At 47.3% G+C, this 24,249-nt stretch overlaps 1 protein-coding gene and 1 pseudogene across 2 annotated transcripts in view; one reads left to right on the top strand and one right to left on the bottom strand.

Annotated features, from left to right (window-relative positions):
- The window catches only part of ULK4 (unc-51 like kinase 4), a 400,554-nt gene that overhangs the window by 301,560 nt on the left and 74,745 nt on the right, over positions 1-24,249 (bottom strand). For both annotated transcript variants that reach the window (XM_066245324.1, XM_066245325.1), the window contains exons 20-21: positions 18,525-18,686; positions 9,046-9,228 (exon numbers count right to left, since the gene is read on the bottom strand). In XM_066245324.1, the coding sequence (XP_066101421.1) occupies positions 9,046-9,228; positions 18,525-18,686 (345 nt within the window). The remainder of the gene's footprint in view (positions 1-9,045; positions 9,229-18,524; positions 18,687-24,249) is intronic.
- On the top strand, positions 15,871-18,363 carry LOC136314531 (signal peptidase complex catalytic subunit SEC11A pseudogene; annotated as a pseudogene).

The following is a 24,249-nucleotide window of genomic DNA, read 5'->3' as shown; positions in this document are numbered from 1 at the left end:
AAACATGAAATAAACAGGGCAGTCAACTCTCAAGGTTAATAGATTATAATAACCAAACAGACAGCAGGAAATAAAATAATATCAGCTACCATTTCTGCATTTTTAACATGTGCCAGATGCTATCCTAAAATTTTAATATGGATTATCTCATTTAAAACTGGAAATCAGCCATAAAATGTTGACAACATTCTCCTCATTTTAAAAAGGAAAATTAATCTTGAAAGGTTAAGCAATTTGCCCAACTTCACAAAGTTGGACTCAAATCCAGGCCAGCTGGACAACAAGGCTTGCCTCTTAACCACTCAGCCACACGACTGTTAGCGTGGCAACAGTAACCAGAACACCTGGCAGGCGTGGCTGCATGTCAACACGAGCCTCTGAGCACACCTGCATGTGTACAAATCTCTAGTCTACAAATCTGAGGTCCTGTGGACAGAAAATAAAAGCAATACCCGGCCCTGGCCGGTTGCCTCAGTGGTAGAGCATCAGCCTGGCATGCAGGAGTCCCGGGTTCGATTCCCAGCCAGGGCACACAAGAGAAGCACCCATCTGCTTCTCCACCCCTCCCCCTCTCCTTCCTCTCTGTCTCTCTCTTCCCCTCCCGCAGCCAAGGCTCCATTGGAGCAAAGTTGGCCCGGGTGCTGAGGATGGCTCCATGGCCTCCGCCTCTGGCGCTAGAATGGCTCCAGTCATAACCAAGCAACGCCCCAGATGGGCAGAGCATCGCCCCCTAGTGGGCATGGCAGGTGGATCCCGGTCAGGTATATGTGGGAGTCTGTCTGACTGCCTCCATGCTTCTAACTTTGAAAAAATATCCAAAAAAAAAAAAAAAAAGCAATACCCAATACACAACACAAATACATGACAATACATTCCTATGCCATTCCTTAATTAAAGGTATTGCAGAACACAGAAGAATGAGTATTGACAAGTATTACTGTTATTTTCCCTTCTACCAGACAGAGAGTACATCATTTCAGTTGTCCACTGATACGCAAAAAAGATATACAGACAGACAGACAAAGACACACATACACACACAAGGTTCACGACTATAACTAGGCAGAGATAGGAAATCGTGTTGCCAACAGGATGGCCGCAGAGAGCGGGAATATACATCCCCAAGGTCCTTAACAGAGGCAAGGCTGTAGTGGTGACACGGTGTGTCCAAGGTAAATGTAAGCAGCTCAATGTGTGGCCACACCATGGTCCTTTTACATTGGGTGCTATACTGTCAGGCAGGAAGAGGAATAATTTACACAGTCATGTGCCTGCTTCTATTTAAGCATGGAGATATATCTGTGTATCTCTAGTTGCTAAACCAAATAATCAAGCCAATTCATCGCCATTCTGACTCAAACCAGAATGGACACCAAGACGTCCTGAGTAAACAGATCTGTGTCCACCTTCCCGCATGTAGGCAGTAGTGAGCCACAGTCTACTCCTCATTCTAATTCATACTCTGTGGTCCAAGGACCATGATCACAAATGTCTTCCACACCAACACGACCCCACACACATACACACACATAATTCTAAAATCATTCAACTATCCACTAGCCAAAGACTGAAAAACTGTTTCAGATCATTGGAGACTAAAAGAGACATGACCACTGACTATAATTCAAGATCTGGAAGTCTTGTTCTACACGAAAGAACGTTACTGGGACAACTGCAACATCTGGGTAAGGTCTATAAAGTAGCTAATAATAATGCTAAATGTTAACTTGATTTTTAAACCCATGACTTGTTTTTAGGGGCCATTTGGTGAGGTAATTGAAGGTAAAGGAGCCTCAGGTCTGCATCCTCTCCTCCAATGGCTAAGAATACAGACCGGGACAGAGGAACTATAAAGCAAATACGGCAACATGTTAGCCTGTGGCGAATGTGCCTGAAGGGCACACTGCAATCCTTTGTATTACACACCCAACAGTACACTTAGCACCTGCCCAAAAGGTACTCTACTCCAAGGATCATCTTTCAGTAGCTCAAGGTAAAAATCTGGGCATCTTCCTTGACTCTTTTTACCCATGGACCTTCTCATAGTCCAATAGATCCCTCATTTCTGCAAGAACAACACTCCCGCCATCACTGCCTTATTCAGTGTGCCATTCTGTCTATCCTGAATTACTGTAATACAGGCTTTACCTATCTTTGCTTTCTATCTATTCTAAAAGATGTAGCTACCATGAGCTTCTACGACTGCCAATATAATTATATTATTTACCTGTAAGATAGTCTCAACAGTTGCTGCAAATCTTGAGATTAATCTAAGAATCTTGCAAATTAAAATAATATGCTTAGGATTTCGAGTGAAACAAACTGGACAAACTATAGCAAATACAAAAAAATAAAAGAAATTGAGTATAAGATTTGTTTGTTACACTTTAACTCCAAGGCCCCGAAGAAGACGTAATGTATCACTGGCTACCATTTTGGATCGAAGCCTAGAAGCATCTTGTGTCCTAAATAAAGTCTCACTTAGTCACTTCAGAGAGAAAGAACGCGCAGTACTGACTGACTCCCTACAGCTAATTGCCCAGAGCACCACGGTTAACCTTAAGCCAAGTGCACCACTCCTAGAACAGCATTAATCTTACAACACTTGAGGAGGGAAGATTACAAGCTGCAGGCAAAGGCTTCATGTAATGAATACTCAAAATGACCTTTAGAGAACCAAAAATGACCTCAGGCCACTGCAGGATGCAATCCATTAGGTACTCAGCTTTGATTTAAATTCATCTTGCCATTCAGCTCAACATACCTAAATATCTCGGGTGGAGAAAAGCAGCAGAAGCTGTTGGGGTCTAGGAGCCAAACCACAGCTGGACGAGCTGACGTCCGCCATTCACACGGTCCTCGGCAGTGATTCCCGAATGGACATCTCTCTCTCCCGCAGAGATGAGATGATGGAATACGCAAAGCGTTAGGAGTGGGCCCAAATATCTGAGGCATCCATCACAAACAAATTTAAGCAAAAGGATGAAACATCCCTCTAGTACATATATCACAAAGAGGCAATTACAAGATGAACAAAAATAACGATGCGGTCGAGGACTTCAGAATTATCTCTTGTAATAAAAACCTCGAGCAGTAAAATTGATCTGCTTCCATCAACTGTCACAGGTGAAGATCGGTGAGGACGGCCTGGCCATCCACTGATGATAGCCTCGAGGAAAAGCAGTGAGACAGCTGTGGATAACCACACTGACACCTTTTCCTTTTTAATATTGATGGCAATGAAAATTGTACTGATTAAATCGAAAACTGTTTGGGGATGACACTTCCCTTCAAGAAGTTCAGCCAGCTATCTCTGTAAAAAAAAAACGCCCCTAAGTAGGATACATGTTCTGATGTGGACAAACAAAATGCTTAATATGCACTCATAATCTGATTAATATGCATATATTAATTACCATGTTTTAAAAGAGGATTAGTCAGCATGGAGTCTGTGTGCCTAGTGATTTCTGAGAAATAAAACCTTAGTAGACTCAGCATTCAAATTTTTCAAACTTCTGCAGGCACGAAATTTCATTGATCTTCCAGAGTACTTCCCACATAACGGAGCTCCGCGGCTGCTGGTTTATTATTAATCACCATTGTGCTACTTGGTCATAATGCTGAACCCGGAGCCATGGCTCCAGTCAAACCAGGCTGCTCAAATAAAAACAGACACGAGCTACTGTCAAAATTAATAAGCAAAAAATTTCAAAGGCAGGATCTCTATTCACCAGCACTCAGAAGGAAGCCATCTTCCCAGGGAGCCTGAACAAACTCACCTGTGAAATAGGGAGGGCTTTAAAAATTAATGTTGAAATTGTTAAGCAACCCCCAAAGCATACGAAGTCCAAAGGATGCATTACCGATTATCTGTCTGCAAAGTCCATTCAAGGTCACCTGCCACAGGAACAAAATGACTGCGGCAGATGTTTGAATCTATGTAACTTAAGTTGATATGAGATTTTTAAGCTTAACTAATTGAAAGGCAACAGAATGGGGTTCCAGAAGTTTTATTATGCTCTCAATTTCCTAACATCAAGAATAGGGCACTGAGTTTTTAATGTTAAGCCACACCAGCGATTTATTTGCAAAGCAGCTGTCTCATTTACTATAATATTCACAGACGTTCCCCTTCTCCCTGTATGTGTGTATATAACATTTTGTAGAGCAAAGATTAGTAAGTAACCTCACACCTAACTTAGCGGGTTCCGTCTAACACCTGGTCAGGCCGCCTTCCTATAAAGCCTGGTGTTCAGTCATTCAAGCATCTGAATTGCGAAAAGGTTGTTATCGATCCCCTGCGTCTATCACTGATGCAAAACATATACATAAAACACCATCTACGAATGATTCAAAAAGTACCCTGTTAAGGATTGGGGGGTTGGGGTTAATGGCAACAGTTTGTGACATTTTGCTTTGCCCAGTTTCTCCCATGACTAGAATATGCAGACCACACGATCTGTGACCTAAGTGCCTCGTCATCATGGCTGTCAACACTCACTCTTCACATCAGTGCGTGCGCCTACCATGTGTCCTGGACAAGGGAATCTTTGGCCACTCAGCTCACCTACAGGCGGCAGAGCCTTTTGATGATGCTGACACAACAGAAATCAAGCCCCACTAATGCACACGGCCTGTCGGAGAACATGATTCCCACGGAGCTCATGCAGGAGACGGAGCGAACTGCACAGATCCCTTCAATACGCCGATGCCCACTCCAGAACAAGAACCTGACTCAGAAGAGAATAACACCATCTAGTTACTCTTGTTTAAGACGAAAATACGGCAACAGTTACCTTTTCAAATGGAGATGCAGAGAGATTCATTACTAACTGCAAATAACTATGAAAACATAAAGTATGCCACTAACTAAATAATCTTTTATTATAAAAGAAATAGAGTGTGTGTCTTAATAACCACTGGTTAAGTTACAGATAAATGGTACCCTCATGTACCACCCTCCTACAGAACAATGGAGCATTACTGACACAGAGCCTTCCAGATGTGGCTCACCCTACGTACCTGCCCTATCAGAGCTGAACCCTGAGTGTATGCACAGATGTGGCCCAGCCCTCACACCCGCCCTATCAGAGCTGAATCCTGAGTGTGTGCACAGATGTGGCTCAGCCCTCACACCCGCCCTATCAGAGCTGAACCCTGAGTGTGTGCACAGATGTGGCTCAGCCCTCACACCCGCCCTATCAGAGCTGAACCCTGAGTGTGTGCACAGATGTGGCTCAGCCCTCACACCCGCCCTATCAGAGCTGAACCCTGAGTGTGTGCACAGATGTGGCCCAGCCCTCACACCCGCCCTATCAGAGCTGAACCCTGAGTATATGCACAGATGTGGCTCAGCCCTCACACCCGCCCTATCAGAGCTGAACCCTGAGTGTGTGCACAGATGTGGCTCAGCCCTCACACCCGCCCTATCAGAGCTGAACCCTGAGTGTGTGCACAGATGTGGCTCAGCCCTCACACCCGCCCTATCAGAGCTGAACCCTGAGTGTGTGCACAGATGTGGCTCAGCCCTCACACCTGCCCTATCAGAGCTGAACCCTGAGTGTGTGCAGAGATGTGGCTCAGCCCTCACACCCGCCCTATCAGAGCTGAACCCTGAGTGTGTGCACAGATGTGGCTCAGCCCTCACACCTGCCCTATCAGAGCTGAACCCTGAGTGTATGCACAGATGTGGCCCAGCCCTCACACCCGCCCTATCAGAGCTGAACCCTGAGTATATGCACAGATGTGGCTCAGCCCTCACACCCGCCCTATCAGAGCTGAACCCTGAGTGTGTGCACAGATGTGGCTCAGCCCTCACACCCGCCCTATCAGAGCTGAACCCTGAGTGTGTGCACAGATGTGGCTCACCCCGCACACCCGCCCTATCAGAGCTGAACCCTGAGTGTGTGCACAGATGTGGCTCACCCCGCACTATCAGAGCTGAACCCTGAGTGTGTGCACAGATGTGGCTCACCCCGCACTATCAGAGCTGAACCCTGAGTGTACGCACAGATGTGGCTCAGCCCTCACACCCGCCCTATCAGAGCTGAACCCTGAGTGTGTGCACAGATGTGGCTCAGCCCGCGCACCCGCCCTATCAGAGCTGAACCCTGAGTGTATGCACAGATGTGGCCCAGCCCTCACACCTGCCCTAGCAGAGCTGCACCCTGAGTATATGCACAGATGTGGTTCAGCCCTCACACCTGCCCTATCAGAGCTGAACCCTGAGTATATGCACAGATGTGGCCCAGCCCTCACACCCACCCTATCAGACCTGAACCCTGAGTGTGTGCACAGATGTGGCCCAGCCCTCACACCCACCCTATCAGACCTGAACCCTGTGTGCACAGATGTGGCCCAGCCCTCACACCCGCCCTATCAGAGCTGAACCCTGAGTGTCTGCACAGCTGTGGCTCAGCCCTCACACCCGCCCTATCAGACCTGAACCCTGAGTGTGTGCACAGATGTGGCTCAGCCCTCACACCTGCCCTATCAGAGCTGAACCCTGAGTGTGTGCACAGATGTGGCTCAGCCCTCACACCTGCCCTATCAGAGCTGAACCCTGAGTGTGTGCACAGATGTGGCTTCTAAATTTTCTGCAGTACATAGTCATTTCTTTTACTTGAATGGCGTGGGCCTCCTTGGGGGACTGAATGATATGCAGACATCAGTTCCCCCAAAAGAAGCAGCTTTGCAGGTCTTTCTCCCTGTCCACCAGGGGGCAGCAAATCTGGCCCTTGTTCCTGGGTCCCCTCCTCTTCCACTCATTCCAGCCTGTCCACAACCAAACACCTGAGACCACCTCAATTTAGCAATAATAAGGCTAGTAAACCTGCCCCTGTAACCCACCAGGATATACCAATGCATGCACTTCTCTTTAAAGAAAAATAAAACAATGAACGCTGAGTCAAAACCCTAAGGAAGGCTGATATCGCGACCCTACAGGATCCAGGGTCCTTTTCCCCTCCCCAGCCTCCCGCCACGACCCTGCATCCCTGCTGCCCACGCACGGCCCCCCCAGCCTTCCCTCTCCCCCCAGGTCTCCCCAACTTCACACACCTCAGAGAAGCCCAACTACCAAGCTCGGATTTTACTAGCTTTGTGAAATATCGTGTTTGAAACGAAATCAATCCATGCCTGGGCTCAGGTAAAAAAAAAAGAAAAAAGAAAAAACTGCTAAAATTCACAGCCTCTACTATCATCATTTACACAGTAAAACTACTCAAGTGCTACTTTCTCTAATACAAGGACAACATTAATGGCTTGGAAAATTTAGTAGCAAAAATTAGATACACAGACTGTTTGATAAAATACTTTCTCTGTGGTTCAAATTTCTCAGTAGTCTAAACCAGACTAATTGCAGATAAGTGGCTTTCTCTCAGTTTTGACTTTCATAGACCAAGTTTACTACGCAAACCTGACCGTTATTAATAGTAATTACTGAAATTTTCACTTTTAGGATAAAGACTGAATTCCAGTGTTGTATTTAACGCAGAGGCACCATGGCAAACACTGACGTGGGTCCATTCTCACTAAGCTTGTTCTACAAAACCCCAACCTGACCAGTATCTGCCCGCCAGAGAAGAATAATTGGCCCAATAAGTTTAAAAAACAGTACACACTGCGTCCCCCCCCCCATGAAGACTGACAATACACATGAGCATATGAAAAAATGGGAAAGTCTGTACAATTGAAATGATCTCTTTAATGCACTGCGGTCCATTTCTCACCTGTGAACACCTCCCTGGACACTAATTCTCTAGGACAGGGCTTCCCAAAGCACACAGTTAAAACAAGTCACCCAGAGACCTCATTACAATGTCAGCTCTGATTCGAGTCTGCATTCCACCACACTCCCCAAAGATGCCGACACTCTGGACCGAAGAAGACACTGTGAGAAGCCTGCCCTATAGACTCCTGTAGAGCTCTAGAGTTTTCTTTTTTTTCCTTTTTTTTTTTGTATTTTTCCGAAGTGGGGAGGCAGACATACAGACTCCTGCATGTGCCCAACCGGGATCCACCCAGCATGCCCACCAGGGGGTGATGCTCTGCCCATCTGGGGCATTGCTCCATTTCTACTGGAGCCATTCTAGCACCTGAGGTGGAGGCCATGGAGCCATCCTCAACGCCCGGGCCAACTTTGCTCCAATGGAGCCTTTGCTGCGGGAGGGGAAGAGAGAAACAGAGAGAAAGGAGAGAAGGAAGGGTGGAGAAGCAGATAGGAGCTTCTCCTGTGTGCCCTGGCTGGGAATCGAACCCGGGACTTCCATACGCCGGGTCGACGCTCTACCACTGAGCCAACTGGCCAGAGCCAAGCTCTGCAGTTTTCTGATGTTACTTCAAGACTTACAAACTACTGTACATAAAATAACGGGACAGCAAAGGATTAGAAGAGGACTTACCGTAAGTTAAAAAAAAAAAAAAGCCTGACCTGTGGTGGCGCAGTGGATAAAGCGTCGACCTGGAAATGCTGAGGTCGCCGGTTCGAAACCCTGGGCTTGCCTGGTCAAGGCACATATGGGAGTTGATGCTTCCAGCTCCTCCCCCCTGTCTCTCTCTCCTCTCTTTCTCTGTCTCTCTCTCTCCCTCTCTCTCTCTCCTCTCTAAAATGAATAAATAAAATTTTAAAAAAAAAAGGAGGAAAGGGCTCTAGAGGTGATTTGCACTGACTGAGCATCAGACAAGGAAAGGAATACAAATGAGTCCGAATATTAAGCCCCCCCCCCCACCAGGGCAGGCAAAGAGGTGGGGGCTGAGGAGGAGGCGGCATGGGAAGCACTAGCACAGAGGACGAGCTCATCTCCTAACTTTTATTACTGACACGGGACGGGCAGGCAGAGCCATTTACTGGACTTCCATTTTAATCACTAAGGGACTCTCATAACATCCTCAGATGGATGGCCCACGGCACACAGGTTTGGCAAAGCTCAAAAAGATCCCTTGGGATGAAAAATAAATTCTACAGAGATGATATTACATGTCCACTGAACCGCGGAAGGAAAGAGAATTTTTGAAGCAGAGTAACGGGTGAAAGCTGTGTCAAACCTTCTCCTGGATCAGTCTCTGCCGGTGAATCCCACAGGACAGCATGGCCGAGAACAAGGTCAGCACGTACTGCTGAACTTTGCAGATGGCCGAGGCCAGGGAGTTGATCACCGAGGTCAGGCCCACCTTCTCAATAACGTTCTGGAAGGCAGCGGGAGAGTGGCGTGTGATCCTGCACAAGGCCTGCAGGGACAGGAGAGCAGATGGGTCAGATCGGTCAGCCGACGCCCGTGCAGCATGGGGGGGGGGGGGGGACACGGCAGCACGCGCTCCTGGGCAGAGACGGTGCTGCCTTGCTCCTCCGTCACTCACTCTGGCTTGAGAAAGTTGGAAAATTTCAACACATTTAAAACTAAAACAGGAATCCAGCTGCGCATGAAAACCTAAGTTGTTTTACAACATTTGAGACTCTTACAATAATAGTCATACAAATTACGATGAGCTAACTAAATTGATAAATTAATTCCTAAGTCTAGACAGAAAAACTTCCCTTGACGTGATAAATATTGTCAAGTGCCCTCTCTGAGCAGACACTAAGCTAAGGGCTGGAAAAATAATCATTAAAGGGCCCTGGCTGGGTAGCTCAGTTGGTTAGAGCGTCATTCCGATACGCCAAGCTTGTGGATTCGATTCCTGGTCAGGGCACATAAAAGAATCAACCAATGAATGTACAACTAAGTACAACAACAAATAGCTGTCTCTTTCTCTCTCTCTCTCTCTCTCTCTTTCTCTCACTCTCCCTTCTCTCCCCTTTTCTCTCTAATAATTGTGAAATAATAAAAACAGTCATAAAAGTTTGTTTTATCTAACATTTATTGTTTAGTGTATGAAGAACACTGAGAACATCTGAACAATATCTCATTTAATTCTCCCAACAATATGTAAGTATTATTATTAACACCATTTTATTGATGGCAAAACTAAGGCATAAAATATTTAGGTATTTGCCCAAAAACATATAGCCAGTAAGCAGCAAAGCTGGAATTCAAACTGAGGTCATCAGACCCCTGAACTTTTCCTAAATTGCTCATAAAATATTAGAGATAAAACATGTAAATAAGAAACTAATAGAATTTGACAAGTGTCGTACATAATAGAAGTGAGCTCAGTAATTACACTCGGAAATGCAGGAAAAGCAAATCAACAACCAGCAACCGCTACATAAGGAAGATGCTATTGAGCTGGTTTCCAGAGGGGAGTGGGCAATGGATGGGCGGGACAGTCAGGGAAGTTCTAGCCAGAGAGAACAAGGATTCACGTGGCCACAGGAAGAGGCGACAGGCAGGCAGGTGCAGAACACGGCCCGGGAGAGGCCAGCAGTCTGATGCAAGCAGAACGCACTGAGAGTGAAGGAGCCAGCCACCAAGTGGGCTGGAGCAGACAGGGTCCCCCAAGTCAGGGCCCCCCAAGCCAGGGCCCCCCAAGCCAGGGCCTTTGAGTTTCATGGTGTTCGCAAGTGAGTTTCAACCAGGTGTGCTGCGGTGGGCGCGCTGGTGAGCCGCAAGAACTTGTAAAACACGATGTACCGGACTGTTTAGTCAGGGCACTGACCTCTTTTCCCTCCGACTGTCCAATTTAAAAATGACAACAGCCAACACAAGCAAAAAATTATTTTTTGTGCTGCACGGCAGAATTATAGTAATGAGTTTATCTGTGCCATGAGATGACAAAGGTTAAAATCGCTTCCATAAACAAAATGAAGATCTTAAAAGATTTAATTTTTAGAGAGGAGAGTGAGAGAGAAAGAGAGAGAGAGAGAGAGAGCGAAGGGGGAGGGAGGAGCAGGAAGCATCAACTCCCATATGTGCCTTGACCAGGCAAGCCCAGGGTTTTCAACCAGCGACCTCAGCATTCCAGGTCGACGCTTTATCCACTGCGCCACCACAGGTCAGGTGACCTTAAAAGATTTTAAGAGAGGGATGGTCATATTCTGTGTGTCCATTGGAGACTTCAAAGACAGAACTAAACTTAAGCCAGAAATAGTTTCACAAAACCATTCATTATAATTAATGTCAGATAACCTCCCTCTTGATTTATATATGAAACAGATATATAACCTTCATAGTGAAAGAGCATTATTATGATGTCAAAGGAAGGCCCGCAGGAGGGAGGGAGAGAAAAGATAGACTTTGAAAAATATTTTCATTTTCTTGAACACCTCAGGAAAAAAATTAAAATATTTTTTCTCTCTAAGAATGAATTTCCTCTTGAAAGTTACTGCTATGATAAAATCAGAAAAACAAGTGTTGATTGGTATAAAGTCAATTTTCTAGCAAAATAAATGTTTAAAGTAAATGTATTTTTTATGCTAAACCTCACTTCCCATCTTTCTGAAAATGCTAATGTGACCTTATTAGAACCAGGAAGGGAGAGGCAATGCACACAGGAACAGTGAAAATCCAGAGGCCCCTCTCCACAGGCTGTCCCCGGGGAGTGAGAGGGAGAGGCCCCTCTCCACAGGCTGTCCCCGGGGAGTGAGAGGGAGAGGCCCCTCTCCACAGGCTGTCCCCGGGGAGTGAGAGGGAGAGGCCCCGGGGAGACAGAGAGGTCCCTCTCCACAGGCTGTCCCCGGGGAGTGAGAGGGAGAGGCCCCTCTCCACAGGCTGTCCCCCAGGAATGAGAGGGAGAGAACCCTCTCCACAGGCTGTCCCCGGGAGTGAGAGGGAGAGGCCCCTCTCCACAGGCTGTCCCCCGGGAGTGAGAGGGAGAGAACCCTCTCCACAGGCTGTCCCCGGGAGTGAGAGGGAGAGGCTCCTCTCCACAGGCTGTCCCCGGGAGTGAGAGGGAGAGGCCCCTCTCCACAGGCTGTCCCTGGGGGGAGTGAGACGGAGAGGTCCCCTCTCCACAGGCTGTCCCCCGGGAGTGAGAGGGAGAGGTACCTCCCCACAGGCTGTCCCGGGGAGTGAGAGGGAGAGGCCCCTCTCCACAGGTGTCCCCGGGGAGTGAGAGGGAGAGGCCCCTCCCCACAGGCTGTCCCCGGGGAGTGAGAGGGAGAGGCCCCTCTCCACAGGCTGTCCCCCGGGAATGAGAGGGAGAGAACCCTCTCCACAGGCTGTCCCCGGGAGTGAGAGGGAGAGGCCCCTCTCCACAGGCTGTCCCCCGGGAATGAGAGGGAGAGAACCCTCTCCACAGGCTGTCCCCGGGAGTGAGAGGGAGAGAACCCTCTCCACAGGCTGTCCCCGGGAGTGAGAGGGAGAGGCTCCTCTCCACAGGCTGTCCCCGGGAGTGAGAGGGAGAGGCCTCTCTCCACAGGCTGTCCCCCAGGAATGAGAGGGAGAGAACCCTCTCCACAGGCTGTCCCCGGGAGTGAGAGGGAGAGGCCCCTCTCCACAGGCTGTCCCCCAGGAATGAGAGGGAGAGAACCCTCTCCACAGGCTGTCCCCGGGAGTGAGAGGGAGAGGCCCCTCTCCACAGGCTGTCCCCCGGGAGTGAGAGGGAGAGAACCCTCTCCACAGGCTGTCCCCCAGGAATGAGAGGGAGAGAACCCTCTCCACAGGCTGTCCCCGGGGAGTGAGAGGGAGAGGTCCCTCTCCACAGGCTGTCCCCCAGGAATGAGAGGGAGAGAACCCTCTCCACAGGCTGTCCCCGGGAGTGAGAGGGAGAGGCTCCTCTCCACAGGCTGTCCCCGGGAGTGAGAGGGAGAGAACCCTCTCCACAGGCTGTCCCCCAGGAATGAGAGGGAGAGAACCCTCTCCACAGGCTGTCCCCGGGAGTGAGAGGGAGAGGCTCCTCTCCACAGGCTGTCCCCGGGAGTGAGAGGGAGAGGCCCCTCTCCACAGGCTGTCCCCCAGGAATGAGAGGGAGAGAACCCTCTCCACAGGCTGTCCCCGGGGAGTGAGAGGGAGAGGTCCCTCTCCACAGGCTGTCCCCGGGGAATGAGAGGGAGAGGCCCCTCTCCACAGGCTGTCCCCGGGGAGTGAGAGGGAGAGGCCCCGGGGAGACAGAGAGGTCCCTCTCCACAGGCTGTCCCTGGGGGGAGTGAGAGGGAGAGGCCCCTCTCCACAGGCTGTCCCCCAGGAGTGAGAGAGAGAGGCCCCTCTCCACAGGCTGTCCCCGGGGAGTGAGAGGGAGAGGCCCCTCTCCACAGGCTGTCCCCGGGAGTGAGAGGGAGAGGCCCCTCTCCACAGGCTGTCCCCCAGGAGTGAGAGGGAGAGGCCCCTCTCCACAGGCTGTCCCCCAGGAGTGAGAGAGAGAGGCCCCTCTCCACAGGCTGTCCCCGGGGAGTGAGAGGGAGAGGCCCCTCTCCACAGGCTGTCCCTGGGAGTGAGACAGAGGGGTCCCTCTCCACAGGCTGTCCCCGGGAGTGAGACAGAGGGGTCCCTCTCCACAGGCTGTCCCCAGGAGTGAGAGGGAGAGGCCCCTCTCCACAAACTGTCCCCCCTGGGGAGTAAGACGGAGAGGTGACAGGTAGAAAAAGGACAAGGAAGAGCCTCCCACCTTTTGTGTCTCTGCTGTGCAAATTTTTCAAATATACACATATTATTTTATAAGAATTTTGATTACATTCCAATGCCATGACTGTATTAGACATTTTTTTAATTACTTTATGGAAATAAACCTTTACAGGAAAAGTTTTTTAATAATGTCCATATTTACTACCATTTCCGAAGTTCCTGAGTAAACAAATATACTGAAAAATAAAGTTTTGCAAAGCACTACTGTTCCCTAACAAAAATCAAAAGGTGCCCCTTTCCTCATGGCACTGATTGTCATCTGGGGTCCTTGGGAACGTCTTGTCTTCCTAATCAGTCACAAAGGAGAACAGCGCCTCAGCCGACGCCTGCACTCCCACGGTCACTGCAGCACGACTCACAGGAGCCAAGGCAGGGAACAACCTCAGTGTCCAGCAGGTGAGCAGATGAAAAAGACGGGGTGTATGCATACGACAGAGTATCACTCAGCCATGAGAAAGAAGAAAATACTGTCTGAGAAGGGATTCACCAACACGAAAGGAAAGGCTAGCAAGAACCCCAAGGTACTGGACTAAACCTGGAAGTTCCGATGTGCATGCACGGGTCTTGTTCCAAATATGTACAGTGACATATCTATACGTGAACAATTATAAATGTCCATCTGTCTATGAATACATGATTTTTTCTAGTTCTTTATTAAGAAGGCCTAGATACAATGCCACCCCACAACACTAAGCACAAAGAGGCCCCATATCTTGCTCTCTAAATACCAAAGGCTCCTTGGAGACATGATGGATTCCAGGGCTAGCAGGGAGAAAGTATGAAATTAGCCCAGAACATTACATGGTGTCAAAAATGAATGAAATGTTCAATGCCAGAAGATCAACAGAATACAGAAGCCAGCTTGAAGGGTCACACTGGCCAAACCTAGGGTGACTGAGCATCCAAACAGTACATTATAATAGTACTCGTAGTGACAGGCCACAACCCATTGCAGAAAACAGGCATCCAAGACCAAAATGACACACACACACACACACACACACACATGTACGTGTGCGAGAAGGGGAAGAGCTTCCTATAGCAGAATACCAGCCAGCACCAAAGGCCTGTTTCTGTATAGCTGCAGAGAGTACAATACAACAGTTTCTACACTTCCAAAGAGACAGAACACAAAACAGACAAAAACAATATGCCACAGAGACCTTGTGCGGCCTACCCTACAAAGCACACGATAGTCACTATCTGGCCCTTCATAAAAAGTACCTGCCAGCCTATCCTAGAGAAAGAATGATACAAATCTGTGGTCATCCTACGGCCACCATCAGAGAGGCTGGGGCACCAGTAGGCGCCCGCCATGGTGCTGGGCAGACTTCGTGAGGAAGCTCGGGCAGGCCCAGGTGGAGCTCCGCCCCACAAAATAAAGGCCCTGCAATCCTGAAAACTGTAAATGGCATGAGTACACAGCAAGGCTGACACATAACGGAAGACCCTAAAATAACATAAGAACAGTATGTAACACATGACACTGAATAGAATCCCGGAGCAAAAAAGTAAAGGGCATTTTGGGGACAACTGGGAACATTTCAGTGAAAAATTAATTATTAAGATGAATGCTAAGAACAGAATACAAGAACCGAGGACGAGAGAGTGAAGCTTCCTGTGCCAGAGGAAGGAAGGGCTAGAAAGTACAAGACTTGGGTGGGAACCACTGGGAAAAACTTTGCCGAGAAAAGAAACCGTGCTGGTATCAAGATGAATACAAGAACAGTATCCCAATTAAAGTAAGACGTGTTTTTTTTTTTAAGGCCCAGGATTAAAACGGTGCCTTAAGATATGATTCCGAGACGCCTCAAGGAAGTTCACTGGTAACGCCTTGTAATGAACCTCTCTGGTGGTTTCTCCGTAGTTACACCACAATTAGGTTTTGTAATTTTGCAATCACGTGGCTCCTGAAGCAGATTTATTTGTGTGTGTGTGTGTGTGAGAGAGAGAGAGAGAGAGAGAGAGAGAGGTGCTATATATCCTTTGCTTCATGATATTCATTGAGCAGGATAGTTAACCCTTGATCTTCAAAATTACATAGGTAAGTTTAAGATAAGAACAGAAAAATACCCATAAATATCTAGGACCCAGCAACATGAAAGTCAGCGCAGGTCTCAACAGGATCAGCTTCAGGGACATTTTTAGGACAGACACCATGTTGGGTTGAAGGAAACGGGCTAGAAAGAAGCAATAATTTCCGACGCTAACTTCCTTCTTTTTGACGATAACCCTTAGAAACGCGCCGGCTCCTGTCCAGTGTGAGCTGAGCCCCACCAGCTGCCCCGCTGGTCCCATCGCACCCTCCTCTCACCAGGCCCCTCACTGGCCCTCCCACACTATGTCCAGGTTTTTTAGACAATGTAGAGGGATGAACAAGCAGCAGCTCTATCATCAAGTCCTGAATTTTGGAGCAATTTCCTTCTCGGCACTAACGATCTGAAGGGGTGAATGGTCATATCTGGGGGTGACAGGCCAACTGTGCTGGTGCTCAGTGGCAGCATGGACTCCGCCTGTCACAGGGGAGAACTTCTCTTTCTAACAAACCAAGCTGAAGACCCCATGCGAGTGGGAGAAATTGTTGTGTTTAGCATAGAAGGAAGAGAGGGTTCTATAGTTCACTGAGTCTTGAAGAGTCATGAAAAGGAAAATGAATGTGTCAATTTATTGACCAGGGGAGACAATAATGCGGTTGATGACAGAAACCCCTACGACAAGGACAACACTAGCTGGAGAAAAAGGACATCGTGGGCAGAGCAGGGGGTTTGTTCCTGCTATTGGGACTGTGACGGCCTCATGAATGACTACCCTAAACTGAAGCATGCAGTACTCTCCGTGCTGGGTTTATCTGTGCTGGCTCATCCCGAGAGGACGCGGCCCTGCCGGTTCTGGGAGGAGCCCTGCTTTGAGTTACCGAGGTTGGAGCAGATGCCGGTCTGTGATTGGTGGAGCGCAGCACACACCTGCTGGCCTCTCTTGGAAGCATTGGTCTGCGTTCCTGTATGTTTCCACGCCAGACTTTCTGCGGGTGGGTGTGTATTCACCACAGTCTGATGTCATATGTAGTCACTGTCACACTTTCACATTTTTGTACATCAGTGAACTTTATGTATTAAAAGGTTGAGGCAAAATAAAAAGATGTATGGCTGTAAAGAGGAATGCAGCCTCAAGTCCTTCTGATATGTTGATGTATGTGTGTTCTTTTTCTTTTTTGTAATGGGACAAAGAATACCTGAATGCTGATTAGAAGGCTCTAGAAGATAATAACAGGTGAACAGTGTTACGAAAGAGAAAAAATAACCATTTGAATGAGGTACCCAAAAAAGGAAGAGGAAGGAATCTGGAGAAACATGAGAGGTTTGTCTGTGACAGAAGAGACGGTCCATCATTGCTGAGAGGAGAGTGAGAACTGAGAGAGGCTAGGTCCACGCGGGTAGAAATGCACCCACTGATACGGCAGATGTGAGTCAGGGTCGTTCCCATTGGATGTCCTTCCTCTCTGGGACGCATGGGGGAAACACACCCAGGACGCAGGGGGCGAGGCACCGAGGACACAGGGGAAGACGCACCGAGGACGCAGGGAGAGAGGCACCAAGGACGCAGGGGGAGACGCACCGAGGACACAGGGGGAGACGCACCGAGGACGCAGGGGGAGAGGCACAGAGGACGCAGGGGGAAACGCACTGAGGGCGCAGCGGGACAGGCACGGAGGACACAGGGGGAGAGGCACCGAGGACGCAGGGGGAGACGCACCGAGGACGCAGGGGGAGAGGCACGGAGGACGCAGGGGGAGAGGCACGGAGGACGCAGGGAGAGAGACACGGAGGACGCAGGGGGAGATGCAGGGGGAGACGCACGGAGGACGCAGGGGGAGACGCACGGAGGACGCAGGGGGAGAGGCACCGAGGACGCAGGGGGAGAGGCACCGAGGACGCAGGGGGAGACGCACGGAGGACGCAGGGGGAGACGCACGAGGACGCAGGGGGAGAGGCACCGAGGACGCAGGGGGAGACGCACCGAGGACGCAGGGGGAGACGCACGGAGGACGCAGGGGGAGAGGCACCGAGGACGCAGGGGGAGACGCACGGAGGACGCAGGGGGAGAGGCACCGAGGACGCAGGGGGAGACGCACGGAGGACGCAGGGGGAGAGGCACTGAGGACGCAGGGGGAGACGCACGGAGGACGCAGGGGGAGAGGCACTGAGGACGCAGGGGGAGAGGCACTGAGGACGCAGGGGGAGACGCACCGAGGACGCAGGGGGAGACGCACGGAGGACGCAGGGGGAGACGCACCGAGGATGCAGGGGGGGAGGTGCCGAGGGCCCTGGGAGAAAGTGCGGACTGGGGATTCCAGGAAGGAGGGGAGTATGAAAGCGTCACAGAGCGAGGTGCCGAAGGAGCAGAAGGAAACGGTGAGGCCGCCACATAGTACGGAGAGTGAGAGGTTAGTGACCAAGGAGGGTATGCAAACAAAGCCTAGGAGAGAGGGCTGCATTTCTTCAAAAGACCATTAAACTGATACAACCATGTGAACACGTCTTCATACATATTATCCTTTATACCAAGTGATGTCCCTGTGAACAAAGTAGTAGACAACCAATCAAAATACAAAACCTGAAAAGACAGATGCACGAGAATGAACTCATTTGACCCACAGGATAAACCCATTTCGGATGAAATCTGAAAGAGGGAGCTAACAGGAAGTCAGGGGCACTGGAAATACACCAAGACAAACCCCGTACCCTATCCACTGTCAGCTTCCCAGCATTACCTCCAAATAGTCTCTGACACCATAATGCCACGGTCCCACAAGGACCAGACGGAATTTCCTGTCAGTGCCAAGGTTTTCCAGCCTCTGTTCTGAAAATTCTACTTTAGGAGAAGATCAAGTTGTTCTCAGCAACTATTACTCTGAGATTTCTGTTTCCTACCTGAGCAGTTCAATGTACTCTTTCTGGCATAGTTTTTAAAGTTTGGGGTTTCACTATTAGACACAAACACAGGCCCAGGAGGTGCTCTCCTTACCGATACTGCTGTTATCCTGAGGGAGTCCACTGTGGAATGTTTGAACAGGTACCATAAAACAGGTCCAATTTCTCCCGTGATGAAACCCTGCGCCTGAGCAGAGAAGGTAGTGCAGACGTTTTCAATAACCTTGGCCGCCATGTGGTTCACCACACGCTCTTCCTAGAGAACCGGAGAGCACAGGAGGAGGAGGTGATCAACAAGGTGTTACTTAGTATAAGAAACATTGACATGTCATTTATTCATAATTACTGCAAACAAAGGTCTGACACCAGGAGAGTATTATCTGCCCATGGATGTGTTAGCTAGTTTAGGAGGTGCGATCATTCTTTCAGGCTATTATGAAACTATTACCAATAACCTAGCATAATATAATTATATTTTAATAAAAAGGTTGAAATATTATGGAAAATAAACATAAAACTAACAGAATTGGAAAATAATTTAAAGTCATAAGGAGCAGGAAAAGCAATCCTAAGCAATGACTCAGGGCTGGGGAGAATCAGTGGACCAATTGGCCAAAGACCATCTAAATATGGGCCACCAGGGAAACACCTAAGGAAGGCACAGCCCCGGTGGTGGGGCCACACCAACCCTAGGGCTGCTCTGATTGTCCTAACTACGCTTAAAAGCCAGCCGTGAAAAGGATCAAACTGTCCACAAGTAATTCAAAGGAGTCCAAGGAAAAGGACAAAAGTACTTAAAAGAATTCAGAAAAACTTCCAGCACCCAAAAATATAAAAATCACAATGTCTGAAATCCAATTAAATATTACCACACATGCAAAGGAGCAGGAAAATATGACTCATGAGAATAAGGAAGTTCAATCAATAGAAATGACACAGGAGGAAATTAGAAGTGAAATATGTTAAAATGGAGATTACAGATATAGTTCGTATATTCAAGAAAGAAGAGGAAAGCATAGCATGATAAAGAGAGAAGTAGAACATATAAAATAACCCAAATCAAAAGGCTAGCAATAAACAATACAACTGCCTATAAGAAAAATACACTCGGCCCTGGCCGGGTAGCTCGGTTAGTCGAAGCGTAGTCTCAATTCACCGAGAATCAACCAACAAATGCATAAATGAGTGGAACAACACGTCAGTGTTTCTCCCCCTCTTTCCTCTCTCTCTAAAATAAATAAATAAATTTTAAAAATTAAAATGTACAATAATAGAGAGGCTAGAAATCCAATACTATATGTATCATGGTGTAGAATTTATATATAATTCTATACAGTATATATGAATTAGCAAATCATTATACATTCTGATACATTCTGGTACATTCTGGTGTAAGGTTGTTACAAAGGTTCTTGTATATTATATATGGATCTGTATATCATAATTTGAGGTCAACTATGATAAATTAGAGATAGATACTATAAAAATTATAATCTAATAGAGGAGATAAAATGGAATCATTAAAAAGTCAATCCAAAAAAGGCAGGAAAAAAGAAAATTAAAGAACAGACAAAACAGAAATGCAAAACTACAGCTTTAAAGCCAAGCATTATAGCAATCATACTAAATATAAAGGTCTATATACACTAACTAAAAGGCAAAGATTCTCAAGTTAGATTATTTTAAAGCAAGACCCAAATGTAGGCTGTTGGCAAGAAAACCCCTTACATATAAGTAACTGACAAAAGTAGTCAGAAAGTCAGTTAGGAGAACAGGACCAACCCACTTTGACACTGAACTCTCAGCAACAAAAGTAGAAAACAGTCTTTTCAAGATCACGTGTTAGACCATATTCTGGACCACAAAACACATCTGGGTAAATTCTATATTCACAAATCCATTTGAGACCAAGCACGAACTTTAACGGAAAAGCTAGAACCAAAACCCTCCTGGCAGAGATCACAAAGAACATATTGACCGTCCTGAAGTAGGCAACGCTTTCTTAAAGAAGAAAAAAAGTCACTGAGAATAAAGAAAAAAATGGTTAAGTTAAACTTCATCAAAATTATAAAGTTCTGCTCATAATGACACCATTAAGTATCACAGGGTCTCAGACTGGGAGAAAATATCGGCAATACATACACATTGCATATCTGATTATATTGTTATATATCAACTTAAAATATTTAAAAATATGTTAAGTTATTATATGTATGATATAATCTATGTTTGCTAACAAAAAATATACACAAATATACTAGCAAAGGAAGAGCACAGAAAGATACGTAGTACTTTGTTGTGATTACAATCAGTGGGGGATGTGGGGAGGGGTCCACTAGTTCTACTTTAGACACTGTACATTGTTTGGACTATTACTCTATGTGTGTATGACTTTTCAACCCAAATTTATATATTTTTCATAAAAAAATATTTTTTAAGAAGAGAGAAGGCACTGAACTCTATCTAGGTTCAGGCCGTCACTTTACACTCTACCCACTACACTCCTCACCCGTTTTCCTTTCTGAGCCTCGGCTCCACCAACTATAAACTGAGGTCATAGGGCACGGCCCAGTTCGAAAATTAAATGAGACTACACCCAGGAAGACTCAGTCGAAGTCATAAGAAGCAGTGGACTCTCAATGTGTTGGCTTTTCTTCCTATTACTAGTATCAGACAGCATGAACTGTAAGGCTGCTAGAGAAGAGATTACAAAGATACCTGAGATTCCTCAAACTCTGACACACGTCATTTCTGGGAATGAGGGCTGGAGAGAACGCTCCCTCCCCGTTCCCGATGTTGCCTTCCATGGGGCTAGGACACCTTGGTGTAACACTTCTAACGCCTCCCTGTTCCTTTACTCAACTCTACCCAAGGGGAAAGAATAAACTGGGCATGCTCAGAGCTCAGCTCAACTCCTCCCCCGTTTCCCTGAACAAAGGCCCACCACACAGAGCAGTCTTCTTATACTCCACCCCCACCACCCTGGAGAGGGACTCTGCTTGGAGGGAGCTAGAAAGGGGTGCTATGGTTTCCTAATGTGGGAGTTCAACATCAGGAAGCCTATGTGCCCATAGATATTAGCTATGCCCTCTGTCCCAGCTCTCATTACATTCACATACGCCGTCTTCTTCCCACAGGCCTCTCTCTCCGTCTCACTCCTCGTTAGGTTCTGAAACTGTCCCCCTGAGTGGCCGGGAGTAGGGGGTGGGAGGGTGCTATTATGCAGCACCTCTCAAATATCTTACATGTGCTCTGCATCCCAACTATCAGTCTATTCCTAGAGCACTCATTCCTGGTACTAGAAAACCACAACTGTTTTAGCCTCTAGGTTGGAAAGGGGACATGTGTCATCCCTGTGTTCTGTAACCTCAGGGAGACTGTCTGGCCAATTCCACTGCCTGAAATGAGCCATCCCAGTCCCTCTGGGTCCCCTGTGGACACCTCACCAGTACTGAGATTGGGCCTATTTTCTGCTTAATTAACTCTTCGGAAGAGATAACTGAACTGAACTAATATCTGTCATTTAAATCAAAGACCTATTTCATCATAATGAGGATAAAAGCTATGATGATTAGAAAATGATCCTATGAAATACGCCTATGATAATTATGCTTTTAATGAGTAGCCGTACTATGTTTCAATGGTGTTAAGAAGATCTAATGTATTGAAGGCAGTCTTAACAACAAAAAAAGTTCTGCTGCCAATTAATTATAATCTATATGCCTACTTCTAAAAAAATAAACAAAATTAGTATCTAAAATATTGGCATTAATTATTTTCACGTTTGTAGATTTAGTTTTAAAAAACTATAATCTTTCTTCTAAAGGTACGTGGAGTTTATTTTTACATAGTTTATTCTTTTAGTAACTCATGCAATCAAGATACTAGAGTTTTCATGCCTTACTTACAATATAGTGAGCTAGATTATCTGGACAACTCTATCCCTCTAAAAACAATTAAATATGCTAGATAAAAAATAAGAAAATAAACAAACCTTCTTAAAAGCATCAAATTCTTGAAGTAGCACCAAATTCTTAGGCCAATGACTGTGTAGTCAAGAACCCTGGGAGGTACCCAGGGCACTTCAGCAATTTTTTGTCCCCAGAACATGGTCCAACATGGTGAACAAGAGGCGTGCGAGGCAAGGCAGAGGACCCACACAAGTAGGAGTCAGCCTCGTATGATAGATGGGAGTAAGAAACAACTCCACCGTTGCCCTGACTCTCCACTGATCAGAGTGGAGGACTGGAAGGTGCCTGCTGGGAAAAGGAGGCCACAGGAGGGGAAGCCCAGGAGAAGCTAAAGGAGCCACTGCTGCTCTGACGGTTGACTTCTTAATTGCAACAACTGCAGCCAGAAGATGGTGAAACAGTATCTTCCCTCGCTAAGGATAGCATCAACCTACAATTGTATTCATGGACAAAAATGTATTTCAAAAACAACAGCCCTGGCCGGTTGGCTCAGTGGTAGAGCGTCGGCCTAGCGTGCGGAGGTCCCCGGTTTGATTCCCGGCCAGAGCACACAGGAGAGGCGCCCATCTGCTTCTCCACCCCTCCCCCTCTCCTGCCTCTCTGTCTCTCTCTTCCCCTCCCACAGCCAAGGCTCCATTGGAGCAAAGATGGCCCGGGCGCTGGGGATAGCTTTGTGGCCTCTGCCTCAGGCGCTAGACTGGCTCTGGTTGCAACACAGCGACGCCCCAGATGGGCAGAGCATCGCCCCGTGGTAGGCGTGCCGGGTGGATCCCGGTTGGGCGCATGTGGGAGTCTGTCTGACTGCCTCTCGTTTCCAGCTTCAGAAAAATGCAAAAAAAAAAAAAAAAAAAAACCAGCAACAGCATAACCACTAAAGAATAATAGTAATTATAAGAAAAAGTTTTTGCCCTGGCTGGTTGGCTCAGTGGTAGAGTGTCGGCCTGGCATGCAGAAGTCCCGGGTTTGATTCCCGGCCAGGGCACACAGGAGAGGCGCCCATCTGCTTCTCCACCCCTCCCCCTCTCCTTCCTCTCTGTCTCTCTCTTCCCCTCCCGCAGCCGAGGCTCCATTGGAGCAAAGATGGCCCGGGCGCTGGGGATGGCTCCTTGGCCTCTGCCCAAGGCACTGGAGTGGCTCTGGTCACAACAGAGCGACGCACCAGAGGGGCAGAGCATCGCCCCCTGGTAGGCGTGCCGGGTGGATCCCGGTCGGGCGCATGCGGGAGTCTGACTGTCTCTCCCCGTTTCCAGCTTCAGAAAAATACAAAAAAAAAAGTTTTTAAACAAAAAGACATAAAAAAATAAACACGAAACAGATGGTACAAGAGGCAAAAAATAAAATGGTAACTATAAATCCAACCAAAGCAACAATTATAATAAATTTGAATGAACTCAATACTATAGTTAAGAGAAAATGACCAGAAAACAAGTTTTTTTAAAAAAAAATACAACTATATAAAGAAACATCAAAAATATAGTTATTCAGTTAGAAAGGCTGAAAATAAGAGAATGAAAAAAGATATACCAGTCAGATCTGACCCAAAGATAGCTGGTATAACTATATTAATATCAGACAGAACAGACTTTGGGCAAAATGCATTCATGGTAATTTTTACAATAAACCAAGAGAAAAGCAATCTAAAATGTCCAATAACTAACACTCAAAATACACAAAGCAAAATTTGACAAAATTGCAATCCTATCCCAAAAAAGGGCAATTTAAACATACATCTCAGTAGCTAATAAAACAGACAGAAACCAATTAACATAGACACATAAGATTTATATCTATTTCCATCTATCAGATTAGCAAGCCCGACCTCATGGGCAGAAAGAAACACATCAACCA

Source organism: Saccopteryx bilineata, chromosome 10 (assembly GCF_036850765.1).
Source record: "Saccopteryx bilineata isolate mSacBil1 chromosome 10, mSacBil1_pri_phased_curated, whole genome shotgun sequence".
Lineage (NCBI taxonomy): Eukaryota > Metazoa > Chordata > Mammalia > Chiroptera > Emballonuridae > Saccopteryx > Saccopteryx bilineata.
This window is presented reverse-complemented; position numbering and strand designations above follow the sequence as displayed.